This window comes from Cyprinus carpio, chromosome A20 (genome assembly GCF_018340385.1).
Source record: "Cyprinus carpio isolate SPL01 chromosome A20, ASM1834038v1, whole genome shotgun sequence".
In the NCBI taxonomy this organism is placed as follows: domain Eukaryota; kingdom Metazoa; phylum Chordata; class Actinopteri; order Cypriniformes; family Cyprinidae; genus Cyprinus; species Cyprinus carpio.
This window is the reverse complement of record NC_056591.1, coordinates 20,372,860-20,396,190: the sequence shown is the minus strand read 5'-3', so window position 1 is coordinate 20,396,190 and position 23,331 is coordinate 20,372,860. Positions and strand designations below refer to the sequence as shown.

Sequence of the window (23,331 nt, the reverse complement as noted above, 5' to 3'; positions counted from 1 at the left end):
TATTAATGAACTAGTTATTTCATGTTAGGCTTTACAGCATTGCTCTAATATTCAATAAATGGCTATCATCTGAAACTACAAATATCAGAACATTTCACTGATCTGCTGTAAATACAGTAATGATCATTCAGTGGATTGATATTTATTACCGTCACTCATGGGAATGCTGTAGATATCAAAACACTCTTCTAGAGAGTTTGGAGAAGTTATTTATTAAACAGCGCTTTGAAATACCTTATTCTGATTGGTCAGTTGTGCCAATCATCTGATATGTCCTAATATTCACCGTCATCCATAGCAAAAGGTTTCTTATTACTGGAGGCCCATATAAAGGTAAAAATATAAAATAATCCTCTCAAATCAATATTTCATACATGACTACACATTTCCTCTTACATATGCATATGAAGAACCTATTTCAGTTCATGTAAATGGTTTTCAAATTGTATTTACTTAAGGAGCACAGTTGTGATGATTCTGCCAACAATGACTTTAGTGGGATTTAAAATGACAATGTGGCCAAAGGCTGTACGCTCTTCAGTGGAGTGTTAAAGTGCTCTAATGCTGGGGATCCTTTCACTCTCTTTTTTCTCTCTGTGACTGACAGAGGGCAAAAAGACTGTAGGGGTCTTGGCCCTGCTTTCAATTGAGAATGACAATTTGTTTTCTCTTCACAATCTGCTAAGGGATCATCCTAGTGTTTGCTTCTATCAGCATCAAACTATTAGCCTCAGAACAGCTACATATGGCATACTTTCATTTCTTTGTGTCTGTTTTGATTTTGAATGTAGACATCTTGAAAAGCAAGCATGATCTGAAAGTGACCTCTAAATTTGTTTTTCAGAGTGTTTCAGTCTTGGGCTGGTAAAAGGCTAAAACTGGATATTCAATGCAAAATAAATCAACAAATAGGAAAGAACTTAATTTTATGGACATTATACAGTAGCAGTACAGGTTAAGAAGATGTAGTAATGTCAGCCAAAAACCAGGTTGTTCCAGAGGCGAAGCTAGTTTCCTACGCTTTTATGAAATGTTACACAAACAAATGCTAGAGATATTGTCTTGTGTTGACCCAGGAACTGTACATTTAATTAGAAGCAGTAACTATATTATGCAGCCGTTTTGAGCCATTTTTATAGCCTGCATTATGCATTGCAGCAATAACTAAGATAAGGAAGACCAAAATGGACCAAACTAAAATGAATCTCTATTCACAAATGTAGAACAGGATTCCATTCAAAATCTTGATGTTTTCTGTATTGTATGATGTGAAGCACGCAGTAGTATAAGTGTTAGGGGTGAAGGTTTGAGTTATTTGGTCACTGGCTGTGATAACCCACAGTGGCAGCTTGGCAGCTCACAGTTGTCCCTTGATAGCCATTCTTAAAGCTGGATAATGATGACCCCCCACACCATGAGTCTTGAAGACAGGAAAATCTCCCTGAGACAGAGGGATGTACATGGAGACAAAGCCTTTCTGTCGATAACTGCGAACTTACAAGACGAATGAGACGTCTGCTCCTGCTTTTCAGTGATTGCGTTTCATTTTCATGCGATGCCAAGGCTGGAGTAATTGTTGTCCACTGAGACATAATAAAGCTGGTTAATATGTTTCTCTATCTGGACTCCAGACCGTTTCCTTCAATACAGTGGAAGTTAATCCACCTTGGGTGAATGATGCTCAAGGTCGTGGCAGGGGCTGCTCTCTCTATTTAGCATCAGAGAGACACTGAATTTGTCTTTATCTGGCTAATGCAGAGCTGGAGTTTTCAGCCCTCCAGTGATGCAGTGTTTCATGAAAAGTTTCAGGCTTAACACTGGACATTTTGAGACATTAAGTGTGTTATTATCTTAAAGGATACAGGTATGCTAAGAAAAATAGTCCACTACAATGTACAAAAAAATTGTCCCAGCAACATATTACAGTCATATTAATAATGAAGTCTTTTGAGGTGATATTTTTACTATATTCATTAACTAAGATGCAAAAAGAGACGACAGTTGCATTTATAAGAAACAAGAGAGAGCAAGTTCACAGTTGATATAAATGACAAAGTAATGCCAGCATATATTAAGATGCAATCACATTTACTTTTTTCGACAAATATTTGCTGTTGAAATACAGTCATTTCAATAGGAATCTTGGATTTCGCCTAATGGCGAATGGGTTCATGTGGAATCAAGTGATGCCATAAACAATTTCCCAAACACTCCTTCCATCTGCCATTAGTTGAAAAACAGATAGACCTGCCCCCAACCCACACCCTTAGAATCCAACATAGTCCAACCAAGGTGAATCACAACATTACAAAAAAGTATTTGAAAAACGACAAAACGACAAAGGTACAAAACTATGCACTTAAAATCTTTGACATAAAATAAAAATGATGGATAAATATAAAAATGTTTTTACATTCGCTAGTTTTCAAATATCTGATTGGTGTTCAGGTGTAATTTTTCCACCAGGACTTCTGCTGTTAAAAATAAAGTGAAATAATGCGGACAGACGGCTTCCACAGAAAAATATGATTAACAACCTTGTAGCACACAACAGGTCTGTCTTTAATGGTTTATAAGTAATGGTTAAGAACCAATCAAAATGAACAGGACTTTTACTCCTGGAACCTAGTTGTTCACTCTGTTTGTTGAGCCAATGTTGCTGTACAGGGATGATTGTGAGCCAACGACAAACATTTTGATAGTGCCACCACAGAGCCACATTTCAAAGAAATCAACATTTAAATGGCCAAAAATTGTCACTGCACATTAAGCAGGAATAAAAAGTATTTCAACATCATTATACTTCAGCTTTTAAATATCACAGTTACAGTGCTGCTGAAGCAATTTGTAGGTCAAAAGAAGAGATCTCTATGATATAACGATTTTTAAACCATAAAGAAGCGCTCCTGTTGTGACATCCTTAACCACCAGGATTCCGAGATTCTCTAAAAATAGACTCCTCTGCATTGTATTGACTAGTGCAGCTCTCCTACACATATCATTACATAACACGTCTGAGACAAATCTTCCTGCTCTCACCCTTCTCATCTTGATCTTCCCTCATAATGACTCATTCTCACTGAAATAAAGTTTAAAGAGTGCAGACTTTTAGAATGTCAGGTATCAAATAACGACTCAATGGTTTGTTCTTCAAAGCTATTAGGTCCAAACTCTGCAATGCCAAGGAGTTTAACAAGAAAAAACAAGTAAAATCACTACAGCATCAGGAAGGGCTATGTAAGAAAACACCAGAACCTAATTGGATGTAATTGCCGGATGCAGGCAGCCAGACTATAGCAAGTGATGAGGGCATCTGAGCTGCGCCACGTCTGAGTCTCAGTATTCTCCCGGCTCCTGCAGAGCTCATCCTTCTAATGAGAAGAGGAGGACAGACTGAGGAAGTGGTAATTGGATCCTCCCTGTCCTGTCGCCTGGGCATGTGTGGCGATGTGGCTGTGCTTTATTTAGATCCTCTAGGCAAACAGTCTCAGTTCTCCACTTGCCAGCAGCGACCACAGAGCTCGTGAGAACAAACCACTCCTGCCTATCTTGAGCTCATTCATTTGCAGAAGAGAAGTTTGCTCTCTGCAACTGCATGCAACAGCTATGCCATTATATTATGAGCTAATGAGGTTGTGCTGACATGCTAATTAAAGCAGGCTGTCTGCACAATTCGTTTGGGATTTGTCTACTTTTGATGATCATGTAAACAACTACCTTAAATATACTTTTAATCACTGTTTACTTACACAACCAGACGAAATGGAATAAATGCAAGCAGCAGGCCATTAAGAAAAAATAGGGTATTTATTTAATGTCAGTGTGCTAGCAGATATATCTCACAAGTGCTTCATATTGGGGTAAATTCAAGCGAAACAAATAAAAAGGTTGTGTGCTGTTCTCCAGTGTGAGTGTGTGTCACACTCGGTGTGTGTCTCGCAAGTTTGTGTGTCCAGCTGCCAAACTCTGTTCTGGAGAACATCAGCATGATTGACACTCTGGAAACCTAGGGAGGAAGACAGAAGAGAAGATCAGCCAAAGCACATACAGGCAGACTGGGTAGGTTAGACCATGTTTAATACTTTTAGTTTTTTTGTTAACAATAACAACACTGCCCAGAAGCATTGTGAGCCTAACTGATCATACAGATCATTGGTGCCACTGATTTCTACAGTCTACTTAGGTTTACAATGCTTTTTGGAAATGCAGCCCTCGTCGAGATGCTTAAACAAACAGAGCAATATTTTGATAGTCACAGTGTCTTCAGGGGAATCAGCCAACAAGCAGCTTACTTACAGTTGACTCTGCATATTAAACTGGGATAGGAAAAAATATTTTACTATTAGAAAATTACACACTTCACCTTTAAGTATTTGCCTGATTATCTCTAAACCTCACTCAAATTTGTTTTCCTTAAGAGCAAAAACCTTCAGCACTTGACAGCACATGTTTTTTATCAGACAAACTGTAGAAGATAGCATTAATATAGAGGCAGTAATGAGGTCATGTCATTGAGTCAGAACGTCCTGCAATCCCAGCATACCTGGGGTGTGCTGAAGAGACAAATGGAGTGGACATAGCCGCACAGCAGGACACAGATGTAGCCCCTCTTGGAGGTACATGCTCACTCTCTCTGCCTCTCTATCCATCTTTGACTCCAGCTGAGCTCTGAAAGGTGAGGAGAGGCCAAGGAGGAAGGATCACGAGAAAGGCATCTCCCATCTCTGAGTGTGTGCTGACTGTTCACATGGGCTGATCACCAGCATTTTACTGCTCTCGATGCCGTCCAGAGCCATCTCGCTGTCCACGCAGAAACGAGACACCAGGTGCTCCAGGTGAGTGCCAGATTTCTGCCAACGCTGCAGTAACACAGGAGACATAAACACATGTGAAAGTGCACATTAGCTGTGGACAGCATAAAATATCTTGCATATAATGTATAGAACACATTCATACTTCCCATATATCAACTTATATGTACGCCTCCCTGCACAACAAAGCAAATGTTTTCTGAAGCTACAGTATGCCGCATGTCCCTGACATGACAAATGTGTCGGGACGTGTGGAAATGCTGACATCGGCCTGAGAGTAAAGCCTCTCCTGAAGGGTTGTCTAACACTGGGACTGATACTCATAGAGCTGATGTTAGTGGGTTCCTCCGGGAGCTTTCTAAGTGCATCTTGATTTATGGTCTGTCAAAGATGTCTCCTGCGTTCTCGCCGGGAGTGACTGCAGTGGAGTTACCTGCTTGCCGTCGCTGATGTTGCATGGCACGAGCAGTATCTGGGAGGCAGGGAAAGTGGTAAGGATGGACAGACAGTGTTGCTGCTGGCGGATTTGCTGTCCATGGGTGTAGATCCACTCCTGTGTGGGAAAGAACGCAGGCTTTTCTGATGCTGATCCAACATATAATGAAATGAAAAAGCAATAGCAATTCCCTTTCTAGAGAATTACTGTACACAGATTTCAATAGACTGCATATCTTTGCTGTAAATACATAGATCTTACAGATGATTTAAAGGAATTGTAGCGTGAACCAGACAAATTAAAGATTCGATCGGGAGCCTGGTTGAAACATGAGCTGAATTCCACAGAAAGGCAGGATGTTGTAAATCAACTCCCAGCACCACAGTCTGATAACCGACCAACTCTTTCAGAGAACAGCTTTCAACATTAACACCATTAGAACAATTATTGACAATTTCAATTCGAAGAAGAGATTGTCTAATTTGGGGCAAGTCATCGAAGAAATGGACAGTCTGACCGTCACATGTAAAGCCATGAGAGTAAACAAGATCGTTGGATTGACTTCCCCCCACCTAGCAGAACCAGACTGAAATTCCTAAGGAGATCTGTTAACCCCTCTGGTCTTCACAGGACATATCCTTTCTCCCCAGAATGGCACAGAGAATGCCTTCCAATGCATATATGCACCAAATGAACTCAAAAAAGACTTCTAAATGGATATCAGTCCATTGCTCAACTCCATATCATACATGAAGCCACACATTTGATTTTAATGTTTCTAATCACTTATTGTGTATGTCTTTTTAAATAACTCTTGAATAGCTTAAGGGATCATATTCATGTTTAGTATGTGTGTGTTCGAATATTCTTGCTTGAAACGTTTTCTGACCATCAGTTATTTGTCAAATGTATCATATTCTTGTTATAGGAATCATGCCCAAATTATACCCTGCAAGAGCGGGAAAATTCGGACCACGAGCTTGATAAGATAACATATGATTTATGAATGGGTGGGACAAACATCGGAAACACCCTGAGAAAAGACAATATCTAATTGGTCAAGACAACATTTGAGGTGTGTGCCAAAAGGCCAGTTTAAATACTCAGGACACCATCAAATTATGCTTTTAGCTTTGCTTTTAGTTTAAGCTTTTAGTCATGCTTTTGGCTTTTAGCTTTGAGCTTTCGTTTAGCTTTTGCTATCAGTCATGCCGGCTTTTAGCTTTTGCTTTTCGCTTTTAGCTTTTAGTCATGCTTTGTCATTACTTTTAGCGTTCTTCGAGCGCCGTTCCAGCGTGCTTCGGCCTGCACGCCTGCTGCTACTTAGCCACGATGAGAAGAAACACCACCTAGTCTCGTCAAACGTTTACTTCTTTTCTTTTCTGTTTGAGAGTTTCGTGTTCTGAGTTAAGTTTTGTAACGCCGTGTCTCCGAGTCTGACCTCGCGTGCCCGTCTGAAACTACAACCAGCCCACAACTCTGCATCTTCAGCCAACGCCCAACCACGGGCTTCCCAAGACGTCCCTTCAACGACTACTGAACTTCCAGCCAATCAGCAACTTCGGGAAAACCCCCTTTTCAGCGACAACAAAAGGGAACCCCGTTAAACAGGCAACGCAAGTAACCTCCAGACTCACATCTGTACTGGTGTTATCTAATATAATTTTAACCTCATTGAGGAACTCAGTGCGAGGGTTAATTAAATGATTAAATGGTTGTTCATGTCTATGCAATTTCACGTATTGCTGTAAACTTGGGATTTCACATTTTCATTCTCTTAAACTCACTCTTTCCTAACGTTCTATCCTCCTGCAACTTGTGTGAATGTGTGAGTGCGTGTGCTTTTGTTTAGATTAGTTTATATGTCTTAGATTTATCTAATAAAGCCTTATTTATATTGAAAAGAGAAGTATCTTGTGTTTTGTGCTCACAAGTTAATGTCTTAAACTGCCGATCTTGTTACTGTGCTAATTAATAGTGTTTTTCACTATACTTTGGATATTAATATCCAGCGCAGATTTGATGTTATACGGCTCGTTCAGTGAATCGCTGGCCGTTTCTGTGATCAGCCGTGAAAGTGTGATTCTGTTCAAATTCCCTTTAAAATCTTAAATGATTCCCTTTGAGCTAAATTGACCTGTTTCCCTTACAATCTTTGCTGTAAATACATAGATCTTACAGATGATTTAATGGAGTCGGATCGTCTGGACTGAGGGACGACTTCTCACTAAGAGAACAAAGGTCTTTCCTGATAATTAACATTTGAACACTCTCTTGAACACCCTCCTGCATAAGTAAAAGTGCCATCGGAGATGCACCATGCCTAGCAGTTCACACCTCACATCACACTCCCTCCTCACACTATGATCCCCATCCTTTCTCCCTCACCTGAAACTCACTCTAAATCTATGCAATGTTAAGTGTATACAGCAAGTGACTATATATGCTTGGTATCATTTGAAATGTCTCAGTTTGCCTGGTACAATGGTCTCAACCTTACAAAAGTAGACTAAAAGATAATACAGATCCTAAGAGTCAAGAGATATTTTGATTACTGTAATTGGAGTGCCCTTTTTCAGGGTTTTCCATGTAAATTACCTTCTGTTCCCTTTGAGGTGTAAACTACACTGGTCTGGGACCTGACTTAATCAAATTCCAAATGTTAGTTTCTGTTTTCATCTCGGGGGATGTTTGTCTTGGTCTGAGGTATTTAAAGGATTGCAGCAAAAAAGGATCAGGGCGATTTCTGTAGCCAGAAAGCCCGTAGTGTGGTGTGTGTCTCTTCACTTCATACTTTGTATTTCACTAGAAGTCATGTATGCATCTTTCACTCTTAGATTCATCTTTGAGAATTTGATGTCTTGTATTGATTTGATATCTTTGAATTGGGTATGTAATTGGCAGAATACATATTTACCTGACTGATAATAAATTGTTACATTTGATTTTATTCGGTGTTATTCTGTAATTATTGACTCTAGTAGATTACGTTGTATACTTGCTAGCGCATGAGCATGAATGCACGAGTACACACATTAAAGAATAAATAGAATAATCAAATGTGAGAATAATAATAATTAGAGATAGACAAACAACCAATTTGCCTTTCAAAAATTCCAAATTCGAGGTCATACTAAAATGGAGTCAGATTAGATCATTAAATGGAGTCAGATTTGAGTTTAATCTAAATTGAATAACTCTACGCGCTGAAAAGACCGAACACGCAGGAAACCTTCAGCCAGCACCGGATACCGTCCTTGGACCGTGTGCGTGGACCTTACAGCTTACTCTCAAGACATCCAATATATAGATAAAGAGTTAAAATGCCTTAATGATGGGCTTGTTTCTTACATGCAGCTTTATGCTTCACAAGATTAATTGATGGACTTGAGTCATGTGGATTATTGTGATGTTTTTATCAGCTGTTTGGACTCTCATTCTGACGGCACCCATTTACAGCAGAGGATTCACTGGTGAGGAAATTATATAATGGTAAAATTTCCAAATCTGTTCAGATGAAGAAACAAACTCTTCTACATCTTGGGTGGCCTAAGGGTGACTACATTTCTTTTAAATGTTATGTGATACATTGGACTGATAGCAAATAAACCTTCGAAATGGAAAACTAAATCAGAATCAGAATCAGAAGGAGCTTTATTGCCAGGTATGTTTACACATATAATGAATTTGTTTTGGTGATGGAAGCTTCCACAGCACAAACAGAATGACAAGACAAGACAAGACACAGATAATAAAATTAATAAAATAGTTTTAGTAAATAGGAAATAACAATATACAAATATATATATATATATATATATATATATATATATATATATATATATATATATATATATATATATATATATATATATATTGTCTACACAATGTAGACAATAGATGGTTGTACAGGTATGTTATGCATAAATGCAAGGAAATGTAAATGTAAAAGGAGGTATGTGTGTTAAATAAATGTATAAACAGTGTTTGTATTACACGTTTTTTGCCAAGTTAACAGTTCATGAAATGGATTGCCTGAGGGAAGAAACTGTTCTTATACCTAGCCATTCTGGTGCTCAGTACTCTGTAGCACCGACTAGATGGCAACAGTTCAAAGAGGAAGTGGCCTGGGTGTGAGAGGTCCAGAATGATTTTGCCAGCTCTTTTACTCACTTTGGTTGAGTGCAGTTCTTGGAGAGTGGGGAGGGTTGTACCAGTGATTCGCTCAGCAGTCCGGACCATCTGCTGCAATCTTCTAAGGTCTGATTTGGTAGCTGAGCTGAACCAGACAATTATAGAAGTGCAGAGGACAGATTCAGTGACTGCTGAGTATAACTGTATCAGCAGCTACTGTGGCAGGTTGAACTTCCTCAGCTGGCAAAGGAAGTACAGCCTCTGCTGGGCCTTCTTGACAATGGAGTCTATGTGAAACTCCCACTTCAGGTCAAGAACTTCAGGAGCTTGACAGAGGGGTCTTTAGAGGTGCAGTCATTGGTGTAGAGAGAGAAGAGCAGTGGGGAGAGCACACATCCCTGGGGAACGCCAGTGCTGATGGTGCAGGTGCTGGATGAGAATTTTCCCAGCCTCACTTGCTGCTGACTGTCTGTCAGGAAGATGGTGATCCACTGACAGATGGGGGTGGGCACAGAGCGCTGGGTTAATTTGGACAGGAGGAGCTTTGGATAATAGTGTTGAAGGCGGAGCTGAAGCCCACAAACAGTATCCTCACATAAGTTCTGGTCTGTCCAGATGTTAAAGGATATAATGCAGTCCCATGTTGACTGCATCATACACAGACCTTCAGGGGGTCCAGTAAAGATCCAGTGATGTCCTTCAGGTGGCCCAGCACCAGTCTTTCAAATGACTTCATGACCACAGATATTAAAGCCACAGGTCAGTAATCATTTAGTCCTATAATTTTGGGTTTCTTTGGGATGGGGATGATGTCGGAGCGTTAGAAGCAGGAAGGGACTTCGCACAGCTCCAGTGATCTGCTGAAGTTCTGTGTGAAGATGGGGGCCAGCTGGTCAGCATAGGTTTTTAGACAGGCTGGTGTAACACCATCTAGGCCTGGTGCTTTCTTTCTCTTCTGTTAAATAAATGTCTTCTAGTTTTAAAGTCATATTTGTTCATTAATTTGCAATTACCTTAAAAAAAATCCCTCTTTCATAGGTTTGCATTAACATTACATTTATGCATTTAGCAGATGCTTAACCAAAGCTATTTATCAATAGAGGAACATAAGTGTTTCATCACAGAGTCGACAATATCCATAGTATACAGTGTCATATTTATTAGAAAACAAGATTAGGAAACAAGCTAGAGCATTCACAGACAGTTCATTTAAAGATGTCTGTTCTAATATGTCAGCTCTACTTAAATGGTAAACAGAGAAAGAGATGTTAGAAGAAAATAGTCACTTTTTGCTTTACTTCAAGAAGGTTGTCTCATTTGCTGTTCTGAGACAAGTAAAGGGAGAGAATGACACACGAGGGCATGTGTTTTTGTGAGCCATGCTGATGAACTATTTCCCATCTGGTGAGTCTTACAGATGCTTAACAAGGTCATGCGCATGCAGGCAGCAGGGAAACATGCTCTTGTGGTGTTATGAACACACTTAAGTGCTCTGAAATCACTTTTGTGCTGTTCTGGCCCGAAATCTACTGTCTACCATCATCTCTGGGCTTCATAATTTAGAGAATAAACATCTGTAAAATGCAACTTTTTACAGTGCACAGAGAAACAAGTGAGAGACTCAGTTAAATAAATGATGTTTTATTAACAAAGTTTTGGAGGAGCATGTTCAGATAATAAACTAATTCAGCACATGTGGAGTATGTTCAGATAATCAATTTAATTAGCATTATAGTAAATATATATATTCAGCTAACTTTCCCACAACAATTTTTCTGGCATCCCTCCTCTCCTCTCCCCAACTCCTCACTCCTAACTATTCGTTTCCCAGCTCAGGGATACGGGGAACTCTCTGGGTTTGGGCTGAATTCTGAGCTCGGAGCCCTCCCATTGGACAGCATGCCAAATATGCTCACTATTTGCTCAATCTGATTATATCTAAGTGCAAACTCAAGAAACTTTTCTGAGGAGAATGAAATTCTAAGGCTATATGACTAGTAGTTTGTGGCTTTGGATGAACCACATTTTCAGTTTAAGAATTGGATCCCTTTGAATCTTTGAGCTGGAGTTTCTGGCGTTTTTCTCATCATGGTCCATTAAATGAAAATAATAATACAAAGTTAAATTAAATTAAATAAACATAATATAATTGAAACTTTATTTAAAAATCAAACATTGATTATAATTTATAGTTCCTTTTAAAACACCCATTTAAAAAAATGTTTATTGATAATTCCTAGGTGCAAAATTGAATAGTTATATTATTTCTACTGAACAGTTTTACTATTACTTTAAATTCAAATTTATCCTGTTTGTTAGCTCAATTAAAATCCAGCAATTGAATGGACTTTAATAGCCATTTTTGATTCAATTCTGAATGACACACAATTGTGTTTTTCTTCCAGGCTCATGCGCAGGTGAGGGAGCCATGAAGGGTGACAGTAGGGCAGATTAACTGCTCAGAGACCAGAGGGTACCTCTTTGTTTAATATAATTACACAGCAGTGCACAAATGTGACCTGAATTAAATCCCATTACCCCGCTGTAAAAGCTGCCCTTTCAACATGCCCCTGGTTGCATAGCATTTAATATAATCTAGCGTCTCAGAGTCATAGCCTAACCGTGTGAGATGTCACTGATTCCTGGTGTGAGAGTAAAATATACACACTACCTTGGCTCCTTCTCTGATCTTCACCAAACTGTTATTAGAGCAAGATATGTTCTAAATTGTTATAATTCGTCATCTAAGGTGTAAGTTTTGTGAATGCCAAATAGGTATGGATAATGCAGCCAGTAATTCTTCCAGCAATGGCAGTACCTTAAATACATTAAATGATATGGAAAAACAAATTAACACTTCAAGCATGGCTTTTCTGATATTATGCTAGAGATTTTACCTGGTTGGCTGCTGGTATGTCTTTGGTGATGCTGCAGGGTGCAAGTGTGAGCACTGGGAGATCCTGACCCTCAACTATACGAGACTCTAGACAGTTCTGTCTCTGCCGGATCACACCAGATATAGCATCTGAATCATCAGGAACTCTGGAGTGTTGTGATGATAAATACCCCACAGAAAAGAAAGGGAAAAAATACAAATTAGGTCCTTAAATATCTCAATTGTTTCTTCTAGGAAGCAAAGAGTAGCAAATTATAAAAAAAAATTGCTTAAGTCTCCTGACTTTTAATCGCAGACTTTGGCAAATCTGAACACAGTTTGGGACAATATTTCTCAGTGAAAACTTCCAAAACCAATTTACATGGTATATGTGATCCGTGTTCATTTTATTTCTCTATTTGGGACATTTTTTATCATTGGTAACTTCCAGAAGAAATTTAAGTTGCACACAACACACTGACTCCTCAACTCACCTGAGCTCTGGATAGACATTGTCCAGATACCACTTGAAGGATTTGCACTTGAGACTCTTGCGAAGCTCCTGCCTACCGTGAATACTGATAAGAGAGGAAGAGAATGAGCAGAATAAGAGATGAATCTTTTCCCTAATGCCTCCCCATTATAGATACACACATAAACACACACATGCCATCAGTCACTCACTCTCCGTAGGATTTTCCCCTAGCAGCCGGTCGAGCTGAATAGTAAAACAGTTTGAACTCATCCATCCAAACCTCAGCAGTCCTTCTGGTGTTTCTGAAACAGAAGGAGCATTGAAATGTGAACACTGAAGTGTGCTATATGAAAGACTTCACTCAAAGATACACACTTCAGCCTCAAGAAGATCATTACGATGACCTACCAATTCATCAGCTAAAATATTGCTTGTACAGACAGGTACTGAACAGACTTGCAACTGTAATTCTGAAGAAAACTGAGTGGAAAACTCACTGCCACATGCTAGGGTGTTCTGGGTGTTTGTCAGGGTATTGCTATGTGGTTGCTAAGGTATTCAGAGTGTTTTTTTAGCACAGTGTTTTGGGTGGTTTATACTTGTGGTTAATTCATATGTTCCTGTAAGTGAGATTTATTTATTTATTTTTTTTTTTGTTTATTTTATAAAGTGAGATTTATTTATTTTATACACATTAAAACTCTAATTTCTTAGAAAACTAACAGCACTTTTCTCCTCAACAAGCTGCACAGTTAAAGCTATCATTCATGTCTATGGCATAAGCAGAGCAGGACGAATTAAACAGCAAAGTGTAATACTAAGGGTTAGGGTTTATCACTTATATCAGTTACTGTGAATTTAATATCAAGATATTTGATATTTTGCAAACAATTTTAAGTGGGATTAAGTGGGTATAGGAATTATAAGTGGAGAAAAAAACAATTCCATGTCCAGTCAGATTTTAGTATTTAAAAAGCCTTTATTTGCAGGGGTACTTACAGCATTAAAAAGCACCTTTATATACTTTATATTTTATTTAGTTTTATGCAGTATAAATTTAATTCAATTTATTTATTCATTTTTATTTAATCAATCATTTACATATTAAATGAAGTCATTTAAAAAAAAATAAAGTAGCTTACACTGATTTGCCCATAGTACAAACAAAGTGGTGGCATGATTGTTGCTGACAGCTGTAGAAATTATATTCAGAAGGAGTTTATTATATTAAGTAATTTGTGGTGGAATGATTGTTGCTGACAGCTGTAGTTATATATATATACATCATATACTATATATACATTATACATATGTATATATATATATGTATATATATATATAAATATTTTATATCCTTATCATATCTATATCAATAACTTGTTTCTGTATGAAATCTGGTCACATATTGCACGTCTTGATTCGTCAAGACATTTTACTGCAGGTTATGCACAAAAAAAGCAACAACACAAAAACAAACCATATCTGATTGTTACATATCTAACATAACTCTGCTAACAGACGTAAAAGGACATGGTTTTTAAAGTATCTAGTAAAGTCAGCTAACGCCTTCAGCATTTATTCATTAGCGTCTCTGAACTATATGAGGAAACAGATTTTGTTGACTGAGCACACTGCATAGCAATTCAGATTCAGAAAGAATGTTGTGCTATGCCCTTAATATTTCATATGGTTTCATGCTGAGGTTTTTCCCTGGAGGCGAAAAGTGATAAAAGCAAACAAATTTTACACATCAGATTTTCTTCTAGGCAGAAGTTGGAGTATTATCTCTATCTTTGGCATGAAAAATCCGACAAATAACATAGAAAAACATTCAACATAGATAAAAAATAAAGAAGATTAACATATTCATATTTACAGGTTAACACCCCCCAAGGACAAAACAAGGTCTTCTGATGTTGATAAAAAGTGTTACACCCTTTATCAGCAGGAATATGTATTATTAAAAACTCAGCTGAATATGCTGGATATGAATTAATATTATAAGTATATGCACTTCTCAGGACACTTACTTTATGTAGGTGTTGGCATTGCCCTCTGGGAAGATGTAAGGATGTTTCTTGCGGTGTTTATTGCCGATACTTCTGCAGGGAATGATTTATGGGATTGATTTATAGGATTCATACTCTAATAGATATTTTTGAAGAAATATCTGAATAAATAACAATATAAGTGTGCTATACAGTATTTTAATAGCATTATAACCTTAGAGAGTATACACTACCGAAAGTTTTAAGTCTGTAAGATTTATTTATTTATTTACCAAGGCTGCATTTATTTGATAGAAAATAGAGTAAATAAATACATTTAGTACATTTTCGACATTATTACAAGTTTAAAATAATGTTATCCATTTTAATATATTTAAAAATTTATTTATATGATAACAAAGCTGAATTTTCAGTGTCATTACTGCAGTCTTCAGTGCCACATGATCCTTCAGAAATCCTTCTAATATGCTGATTTGGTGCTCAAGAAATATTTCTTATTAAGTATATTATCAATGTTGAAAACAGTAGTATCACTTAATATTTTTGTGGAAACTGTGATACATTTTTTGAAAAATTTTATTTGTATAAGTTTATTTTTATTAAAAAAAAAAAAAAGTAATTACTGAAAAAAAAAAGTGTGTTACTGTTTAAATATATATTATGTCAATAATATTATGTCATGTAGAGTAAAATAACTTGCTGATGTGTGCATGTGATTTACAGTAGCCCTCCAGGATACAACTTCACTCTCACGGCAAGAATTAGATCATACGGTTGAAATCTCTTGTCTAAATATGCCACTGCCCAATGCTCATTTGCAATTATAAGCACAGCAGCCTGAATAAACCAGCCCTGCAACAGCTCCAGTCTAACTGTGTCATATATGTATGGTTAATGATGGTTTAACCCAACACAGAGAGAACCATTCAAATCCCCATTGTGCATTCCTCTTAAGAATTTTTACAGAGCCAAGAAAAAAATCTTTATATAAAGTTAAATAAATAAAGGCACACACGTTTTGAGAAAATTGATTTCACAGCTATTTCTAAGTTCAAATGTCACTGAGTGCCATTTCCCCTCTGTGAAGAGACAACAACCCTAAGTTTCCTCTGTCAGAGCTTGATCGGGGAAGGAAAGTGATTGAGGTTTACGTGCTGTCAGACAGGTGCTCTCATGCATAGTAATAACTCACCAAAGTTCTCCCCTCCCCAGATGTCCATGGCTGTGTCATATTTTCCCAGGCGATTGAACCAGGATCTGTCAATCACAAAAAGACCTCCTGCAATGATGGGCGTTCTGAGGGTTGAAAGAGTGAAAAAAAGAGTGAACATTAAGACTTGACCCTAAACACTTCAATCCAAGTGACTGCTTAAAATACTGCTGTCACTCAGGATTGATGTATGAAAACATTTCCTCTTGAATGTGGTTTCACTGAAGAGTCTTGGAACGAGGAAAGAGAATAAAAGGTCACTGAAGTGAGGGAGTGTGGTAACAGTACAGCTCAGTTCTCATTCTCCTGATGAAGCTCAGCTTGCCCTTCAAAATCACTGTACCCAGAGAGCTGCTTCAAACGCTAAGGACACTAGAGGAAATGGTCTGGTATTATCGTAACCATCTGAATTCCATCAGCAGTAATCTCTTATTGTGAAGAGGCAGGACACATTGTTTCATCTGCCACTCCTCAGGGCCACTTACATACTTTCATTTCAGATTTATTTACTTTTCACACATCTGTTCTCATCTCATTTTAGAAGGCAGAAACAATAAATAATAGAATAAAATTGATTTCTGGGAAAAAGGTATGCATATAATATATCAAATTTATATATTATCGCCAGGATTGAAATTATGTAGTTATCATCATCAGATTGATTAGAAAAGTAATAGTGCACTTGTGCACAAGTGGCATGACTGGAGTTGTCCTTAACACAAACATGTGGGAATGGTTATAAGTTTAAACAGATATTAATCCCAAGTATAAGTAATATTAATAGTGATAATTGCTTTTTCAAACACCACTATAATAACTATCTTATGGGAGGCTAATATAGGCACTGCTTTTAGTATCACCTAACCCACTATGGATTTTAACTGCACACCCTTGATGTATTTATTCTACATACATACTGCTTTTACACAGCAAGGAGGCATTAAATTGATTTAAAAAGTAAGAGTAAAGACTTTTATGATGTTACAAAAGATTTCTACTTTAATGCACGCTGATTTCTACTTTAATAAAAAAGAATCTGGGGGGAAAAAATAGTAAAAATAATTTTTTTTAAAATTGTAAATCAGCTTATTAAAATTATTTCTGAAGGATCATGTAACACTGAATAATGATGCTGAAAATTCGCTTTGCCATCATAGGAATAAGTCATATTTGAAAATAACTAAAAATAGAAAACAATTATTTTAAATGGTGAAATTATTTAACAAAATTATGTTTTTACTGCTTTGATCAAATAAATGCAGCCTTGGTAAGCATAAGAAACTTCTTTCAGAAACATTTATAAAAATTTTACCACCCCCAAACTTTTGAATGCTAGTGTGTGTAACACGCTAGAAATATATATATTGTGACGTGTGTCCCGAGCGCTCGTCAGCGTCGCCCTGGAAACACAGTGAAATCACCGGCACTAGCTCGTTACAGGGCTGAGCGGGCCGCACCTGCAGCTCGTTAAGCGGCGTCTACTTAAGCCGGGAAGGAAAGCAGTGTCGGGGGAGCAATGTCCCCGACGCAGACACTAACTCTTTCCTCCTCTGTTATAGAGAGCAGCGTGTGACCGTCAGCCCCAACCAGGAGAGCAAAGCACGGGGATCCACCACTCAAGGCACAGAGAGCACGACGGCGAGGCACCGTTTTCACTCAGAGCACAAAGTTTTCAATAAATCCACCCTTCGGGGATTTTCTCTGTCTATCGGTTGTCGTGTAGTTCCTCCCCTCGCCACACTGGTGGAGAATGCGGGCAAAAGTGTGAGGTGGACACCGACAACCGACCCCAGAGGTCTTTTCCCTCTGCTCTGTTTCCACAGGCGGCCGCTCTCCCCCGGCATGGAAGAGCTGCTTAAAACACCTCACCGAGGTGAGCATCCGTCAGCAGCAAATAATGGAGCACATGGCCTCACGTCAAGGAGACGCCGAACGCGAGCTCGCCGCCCTCCGCACCGCCGCCCACCGCACGCCGCTGCCTGACCCCCGTGTCCAAGCCGTACAGCTGATGCCGCGAATGACGGCGCACAACGATGTGGAGATGTATATTCAAATGTTTGAGGCCACCGCGATCCGGGAGGCGTGGCCAGAGGACGAGTGGGCCAGACTTCTCGCGCCGCTGCTGACCGGGGAAGCGCAGCGGGCGTATTTCACCATGACGGCTGAGAGAAGCCGGGACTATGGAGAGGTGAAAAAGGAAATCCTTGCCGAGTAGGCCTCTCCCCAATCTGTGCGGCGCAGCAGTTCCATGACTGGGAATATCGAGCTCTAAGACAGCCTGCTCGCGCCCAAGCGGCAGAACTAACCCGGTTGGCCCAACATTGGCTGTTGACAGGGGGTCCCCCCGCACACAAGGTAGCTGAGCGTGTGGTGATCGACCGACTCCTCCGCGCCCTCCCCCCGCGCGTTGAGACAGGCGGCTGGCATGAGGAATCCCACCGATCTCGACGAGCTGGTGGAGGCCATCAAGCTGGCGGAGGCCGCCCAACACTGGGAGGTTGGGGAGCGAGCGCTGCATTTTCCCCGAAGGGTGGTCCAGGAGCGACGCACGCCAGAGGGCACCCAGCGACCCGTGAGCAGGCCTGCGGTTCCCGGCCCCCAGGACGAGCCGATGGCCGATGCCCACCGAACCGCCGCGCTCCCCAGGACGGACGTGGCTAGCAGGCTGTTCAGTTCACAATCCGCCGCCGGAGGCCACCGCGAGCCGAGGTACACATCAATGGCCGGCCGTTCATCGCCCTCCTCGACTCGGGCAGCGGGGTAAGCCTGATACAACCAAATGTCCTTCCGCCCCGAACAGGTTCCAGAGCCCGGCTGGCGTAACGTGCGTGCACGTGCACGGGGATACCAGACATGTACCGGCATGGCGAGTGACCATCACCGCGACCCCTGGTTCCTGGCCCGTCGAAGTGGGAATCTTAAAGGACCTACCGGTACCCGTTCTCCTCGGCCGGGATTTGGCCGGGGTTCGATCAGCTCCTCACCTCCAGCACACAGCCTGCTAGCCTGGCCGGGAACCGCCGACGCCGGAGGGATCAGCAAGGCGCCCTCGACGACGCCCCGCGCTGCTGACGTCGGACAGCCCTCGAGGAGGTGAGTCCCCCTCCCAAACCTCTAACCTGTTCTTTGATGTCTTCCAGCAGATAGCGGGAGGGGGGACGCTCGCCAAAGAGCAGCGTGGGGACGAGAGCCTCAAGCATTGCTGGTCTCAAGTGCGGGTGGCGGAAGGAGAGGATCTACAACCAGCTCCCCACCCCACACCCCACTTCATCATCCAAAACGGCCTGCTCTATTATGTCGGCCAGCGGAGGGGGGAGGAAAAGACGCTGTTGGTGGTACCGCGGAGCAAAATCCAGACGGTGTTGGAACTCGCCCATGCCCACCCGATGGCTGGCCACCTCGGCGCTCAAAACACCGCGCAAACGGATCCGGGATCGATCTTCCACTGGCCTGGACTGGAGGCGGATGTCAAGGCGGTACTGCCAAGCTTGCCCGACGTGCCAACGGACATCGCCACACGCTCCTCCCCCCAGCCCGCTGATCCGCTGCCTATCATAGAGGTGCCCTTCGAGCGCATCGGGATGGAACTGGTGGGGCCGCTGCCGAAGTCCGCCCGGGGCCATGAACACATCTAGTTATCGTGGATTATGCCACCCGCTACCCAGAGGCCATTCCCCTCCGCAAGGCCACCACAAAGAACATCGCACAGGAGCTCTTCCTACTGAGTAGTCGGGTTGGCCTACCAGCGGAGATCTTGACCGACCAGGGCACCCCTTTCATGTCCCGGATCATGGCTGACCTCTGCAAGCTCCTCAAAGTCCGGCAGATCCGGAACGACCAGTGTGTATCATCCACAAACTGATGGGCTTGTGGAACGTTTTTAACAAGACCCTTAAGCAGATGCTGCGACGAGTCGTGGCCGAGGACCAACGCGACTGGGACCAAATGATCCCCGTATGTGCTGTTCGGGATCCGGGAGGTGCCCCAGGCTTCCACCGGCTTCACGCCCTTCGAACTCCTCTTCCGGCCGCCACCCCCGAGGGCTTCTAGATGTCGCCCGGGAAGCCTGGGAGCAACAGCCTGCGGTATGTCGGACCACCCTCGAGCACATCAAGGCCATGAGGGAGCGGATCAACAGGGTCATGCCGTTGGTCCGGGAGCACCTTTCCAAGGCCCAGCAAGACCAGCAGCGCCTCTTCAATCGGGCCGCCCAACCACGGGAGTTCCAGCCGGGAGACTACGTCATGGTTCTGGTCCCCACCTCCACCTGTAAATTCCTGGCACGTTGGCAGGGCCCATACACGGTCACCGAACGGGTAGGACCCGTCACCTATAAAGTGCGCCAACCAGGTCGCCGAAAGGAGGGAGCAGCTCTATCATATAAATCTGTTAAAGCGCTGGGGTGGGGACCGGACCCCAACTCTCGGCCCTCTCCACCACCTCTCCCGTGGTTGTAGACATGGATCCCCATCTCTCCGCGGCCCAGAAGACGGAAACTGCAGCACCTGGTCGTCAGTTCTTGGATGTGTTCTCTCCCCCTGCCAGGGCGGACGACCGTCATCCAGCACGAAGTCCGAACACCACCAGGAATTATCGTCCGGAAAGCGGCCCTATCGTGTCCCGGAGGCTCGGCGACACGCAATCGAGACAGAGGTACAGGAGATGTTAAAGTTGGGGGTAATTGAGCCCTCGCGGAGTCCCCTGGTCCAGCCCCATCGTAATGGTCCCGAAGCCCGACGGCACCCCTCCGGTTCTGCAACGACTTCCGCCGCCTAAATGAGGTCTCTTGAATTCGATGGCTACCCCATGCCCCGGGTCGATGAGCTCCTGGATCGACTGGGAAGGGCCCGGTTCACATCGACTCTCGACCTCACCAAAGGTTATTGGCAAGTCCCTCTGTCGAAGGATGCCAAGCCCAAGACAGCCTTCTCAAACCCCCAGTGGCCACTGGCAGTACCGGGTCCTTCCCTTCGGCCTGCACGGGGCCCCCGCCACCTTCCAGAGGCTCATGGATGTCCTGCTGAGGCCCCATATGGCCTACGCCGCGGCCTACATCGACGACGTGGTCATCCATTCCGAGACCTGGAGGGAGCATTTAGAGCGGCTCCGGAGGGTGCTGCTGGAACTCCGCCGGGCGGGGCTCACCGCCAACCCCCGGAAATGTCACCTGGCTCTCTCCGAAGCCAAAGTACCTGGGCTTCTGCGTGGGTCGCGGCCTCATCCGCCCCCAGGAAAAGAAGGTGACAGCTATCCTCTCGGCCCCGCGGCCCACTACCAAGACCCAGGTACGAGCCTTTTTGGGGTTGGCAGGATACTACCGTTGTTTTATCCCTAACTTCTCCTCCTTAGCCTCTTCCCTGACAGATCTGACCAGGAAGGGGCAACCCGAGAAGGTGGCCTGGAGTACAGAAGCGGAAGAGGCATTCCAGCAGGTGAAGTCAGCCCTCACCTCGGAGCCAGTCCTTCGAGCCCCCGATTTCAACTGCCCCTTCCTGGTGCAGACCGATGCCTCAGACACCGGGTTTGGGAGCCGTTCTCTCCCAAGTCCAGGACGGCGAGGAGCACCCGGTGATCTATATTAGCCGGAAGCTGACCCCCCCGACCGAACAACGGTATGCCGCCGTGGAGAAGGAAGCGTTGGCCGTCAAGTGGGCAGTCCTGGAGCTTCGCTATTACCTCCTCGGCCGCCGGTTCACCCTGCTGACCGATCATGCGCCACTGCAGTGGATGGCCCGCGCAAAGGACACCAATCCCAGGGTGACCCGGTGGTTCCTTGCGCTCCAGGACTTCCACTTCACCGTACAACACCGGGCGGGGACAGCCAACGCCAACGCGGACGGCCTCTCCAGGATAGGGGCAGCTTTCGCAGGTCTGTCAGGCTCCACTCCCCACCCTCCCCATATCTCCCCATTGTTCCGCAGACGCAGGTCGACGCTTAGGGGGGGGGAGTGTGACGTGTGTCCCGAGCGCTCGTCAGCGTCGCCCTGGCAGCACAGTGAAATCACCGGCACTAGCTCGTCACAGGCTGAGCGGCCGCACCTGCAGCTCGTTAAGCGGCGTCTACTTAAGCCGGGAAGGAAAGCAGTGTCGGGGGAGCAATGTCCCCGACGCAGACACTAACTCTTTCCTCCTCTGTTATAGAGAGCAGCGTTTGACCGTCAGCCCCAACCAGGAGAGCAAAGCACGGGGTTCCACCACTCAAGGCACAGAGAGCACGAGGGAGTTGGAGCACGACGGCGAGCACCGTTTTCACTCAGAGCACAAAGTTTTCAATAAATCCACCCTTCGGGGATTTTCTCTGTCTATCGGTTGTCGTGTAGTTCCTCACCCTCGCCACAATATATATATATATATATTTTACCACCCCCAAACTTTTGAATGCTAGTGTGTGTAACACGCTAGAAATATATATATATATATATATTTGGCATTTTTTGTTTGTGATTTTTAGGGATTATTTATATGCGCGTTTCCACTGTCGGGCTTAAAGCGGGCGTGCTAGTGCGTGCCAGGGCCATACGTGTTTCCACTGTCACTTCCGGGGCTTGACCGTTTGCCTCGTCGGGGCTTCCTCGGGGCCAAAACCTTGGGCCAAAGCGGGCCAGCTGGGGCTAGAGGAGTGGTTATGAACAAAGGCGGAGTTTCTCCACATCTGGAGAGCGTCAGCGCCGTTCATTTCAGAAAGATGACAGCTATAACATCAACATTAAAAACTTTTTAAAAAATAAGCTGAGCTCAAAACTCACTTTCAGTCAGCAGCGAATGTTTGATATAACGCGATCCGATGTGGATTATAATCATCATAAAAGGCAGTAATATTTATAAGCGATGTAAAAGACTATGCACGCTAAACATTATAACGTTACCATAATAAACATGCTAAATGCAACCACTTGGAGAAATCAGACGTCCGCTTCCTATTCTCTATCACAATTGTGTATTTATTTAGTAACATATTTTATCTGTCATAAGTCTCGTCTCGAGAGTTTAGCTCCATGTAGCCTATCATAAAAATATAATAATGATTTTTGTTCGGGAGTTTTTATAAAAATAGAAAAATTATCATTCATTCTAAATGTAACGTATATAGGCTACTGTGGCTACAAATAAACAGAAACAGTCTCGACTGCATAAGCAGGCTATTTTCATAAGCGTTAAAAATAAATAAATAAAATAGAAATACATTTATTTCTGTGTGATTAATTTTGAGTCCTGATAAATTGATTCATTATGCTCAATGTATCACTTATAGTAAAACATAGATGCTTTTGAATTTGAATATTTAACAAAGCATGCAAACAAAAGACCGCTGTTATCGTGTTTGTTTTGTGATCGCGCTATTTCCAGTGACTTATTTCTCATTAGTTTTCTGATAACTTCT

The 23,331-nt window shown here is 42.5% G+C and overlaps 1 protein-coding gene across 1 annotated transcript in view; it reads right to left on the bottom strand.

Moving 5' to 3' along the window:
- Window positions 1-2,067: 2,067 nt before the first annotated feature.
- Window positions 2,068-23,331, bottom strand: part of LOC109056048 (polypeptide N-acetylgalactosaminyltransferase 14-like) — a 52,082-nt gene continuing 30,818 nt past the window's right edge. Inside the window, exons 9-17 of the mRNA XM_042778335.1 lie at window positions 15,904-16,036; window positions 15,803-15,819; window positions 14,762-14,833; window positions 12,941-13,033; window positions 12,751-12,834; window positions 12,279-12,423; window positions 5,245-5,364; window positions 4,544-4,859; window positions 2,068-4,006 (exon numbers count right to left, since the gene is read on the bottom strand). Of these exons, the coding sequence (XP_042634269.1) occupies window positions 4,701-4,859; window positions 5,245-5,364; window positions 12,279-12,423; window positions 12,751-12,834; window positions 12,941-13,033; window positions 14,762-14,833; window positions 15,803-15,819; window positions 15,904-16,036 (823 nt within the window). The 3' untranslated portion in view covers window positions 2,068-4,006; window positions 4,544-4,700. The remainder of the gene's footprint in view (window positions 4,007-4,543; window positions 4,860-5,244; window positions 5,365-12,278; window positions 12,424-12,750; window positions 12,835-12,940; window positions 13,034-14,761; window positions 14,834-15,802; window positions 15,820-15,903; window positions 16,037-23,331) is intronic.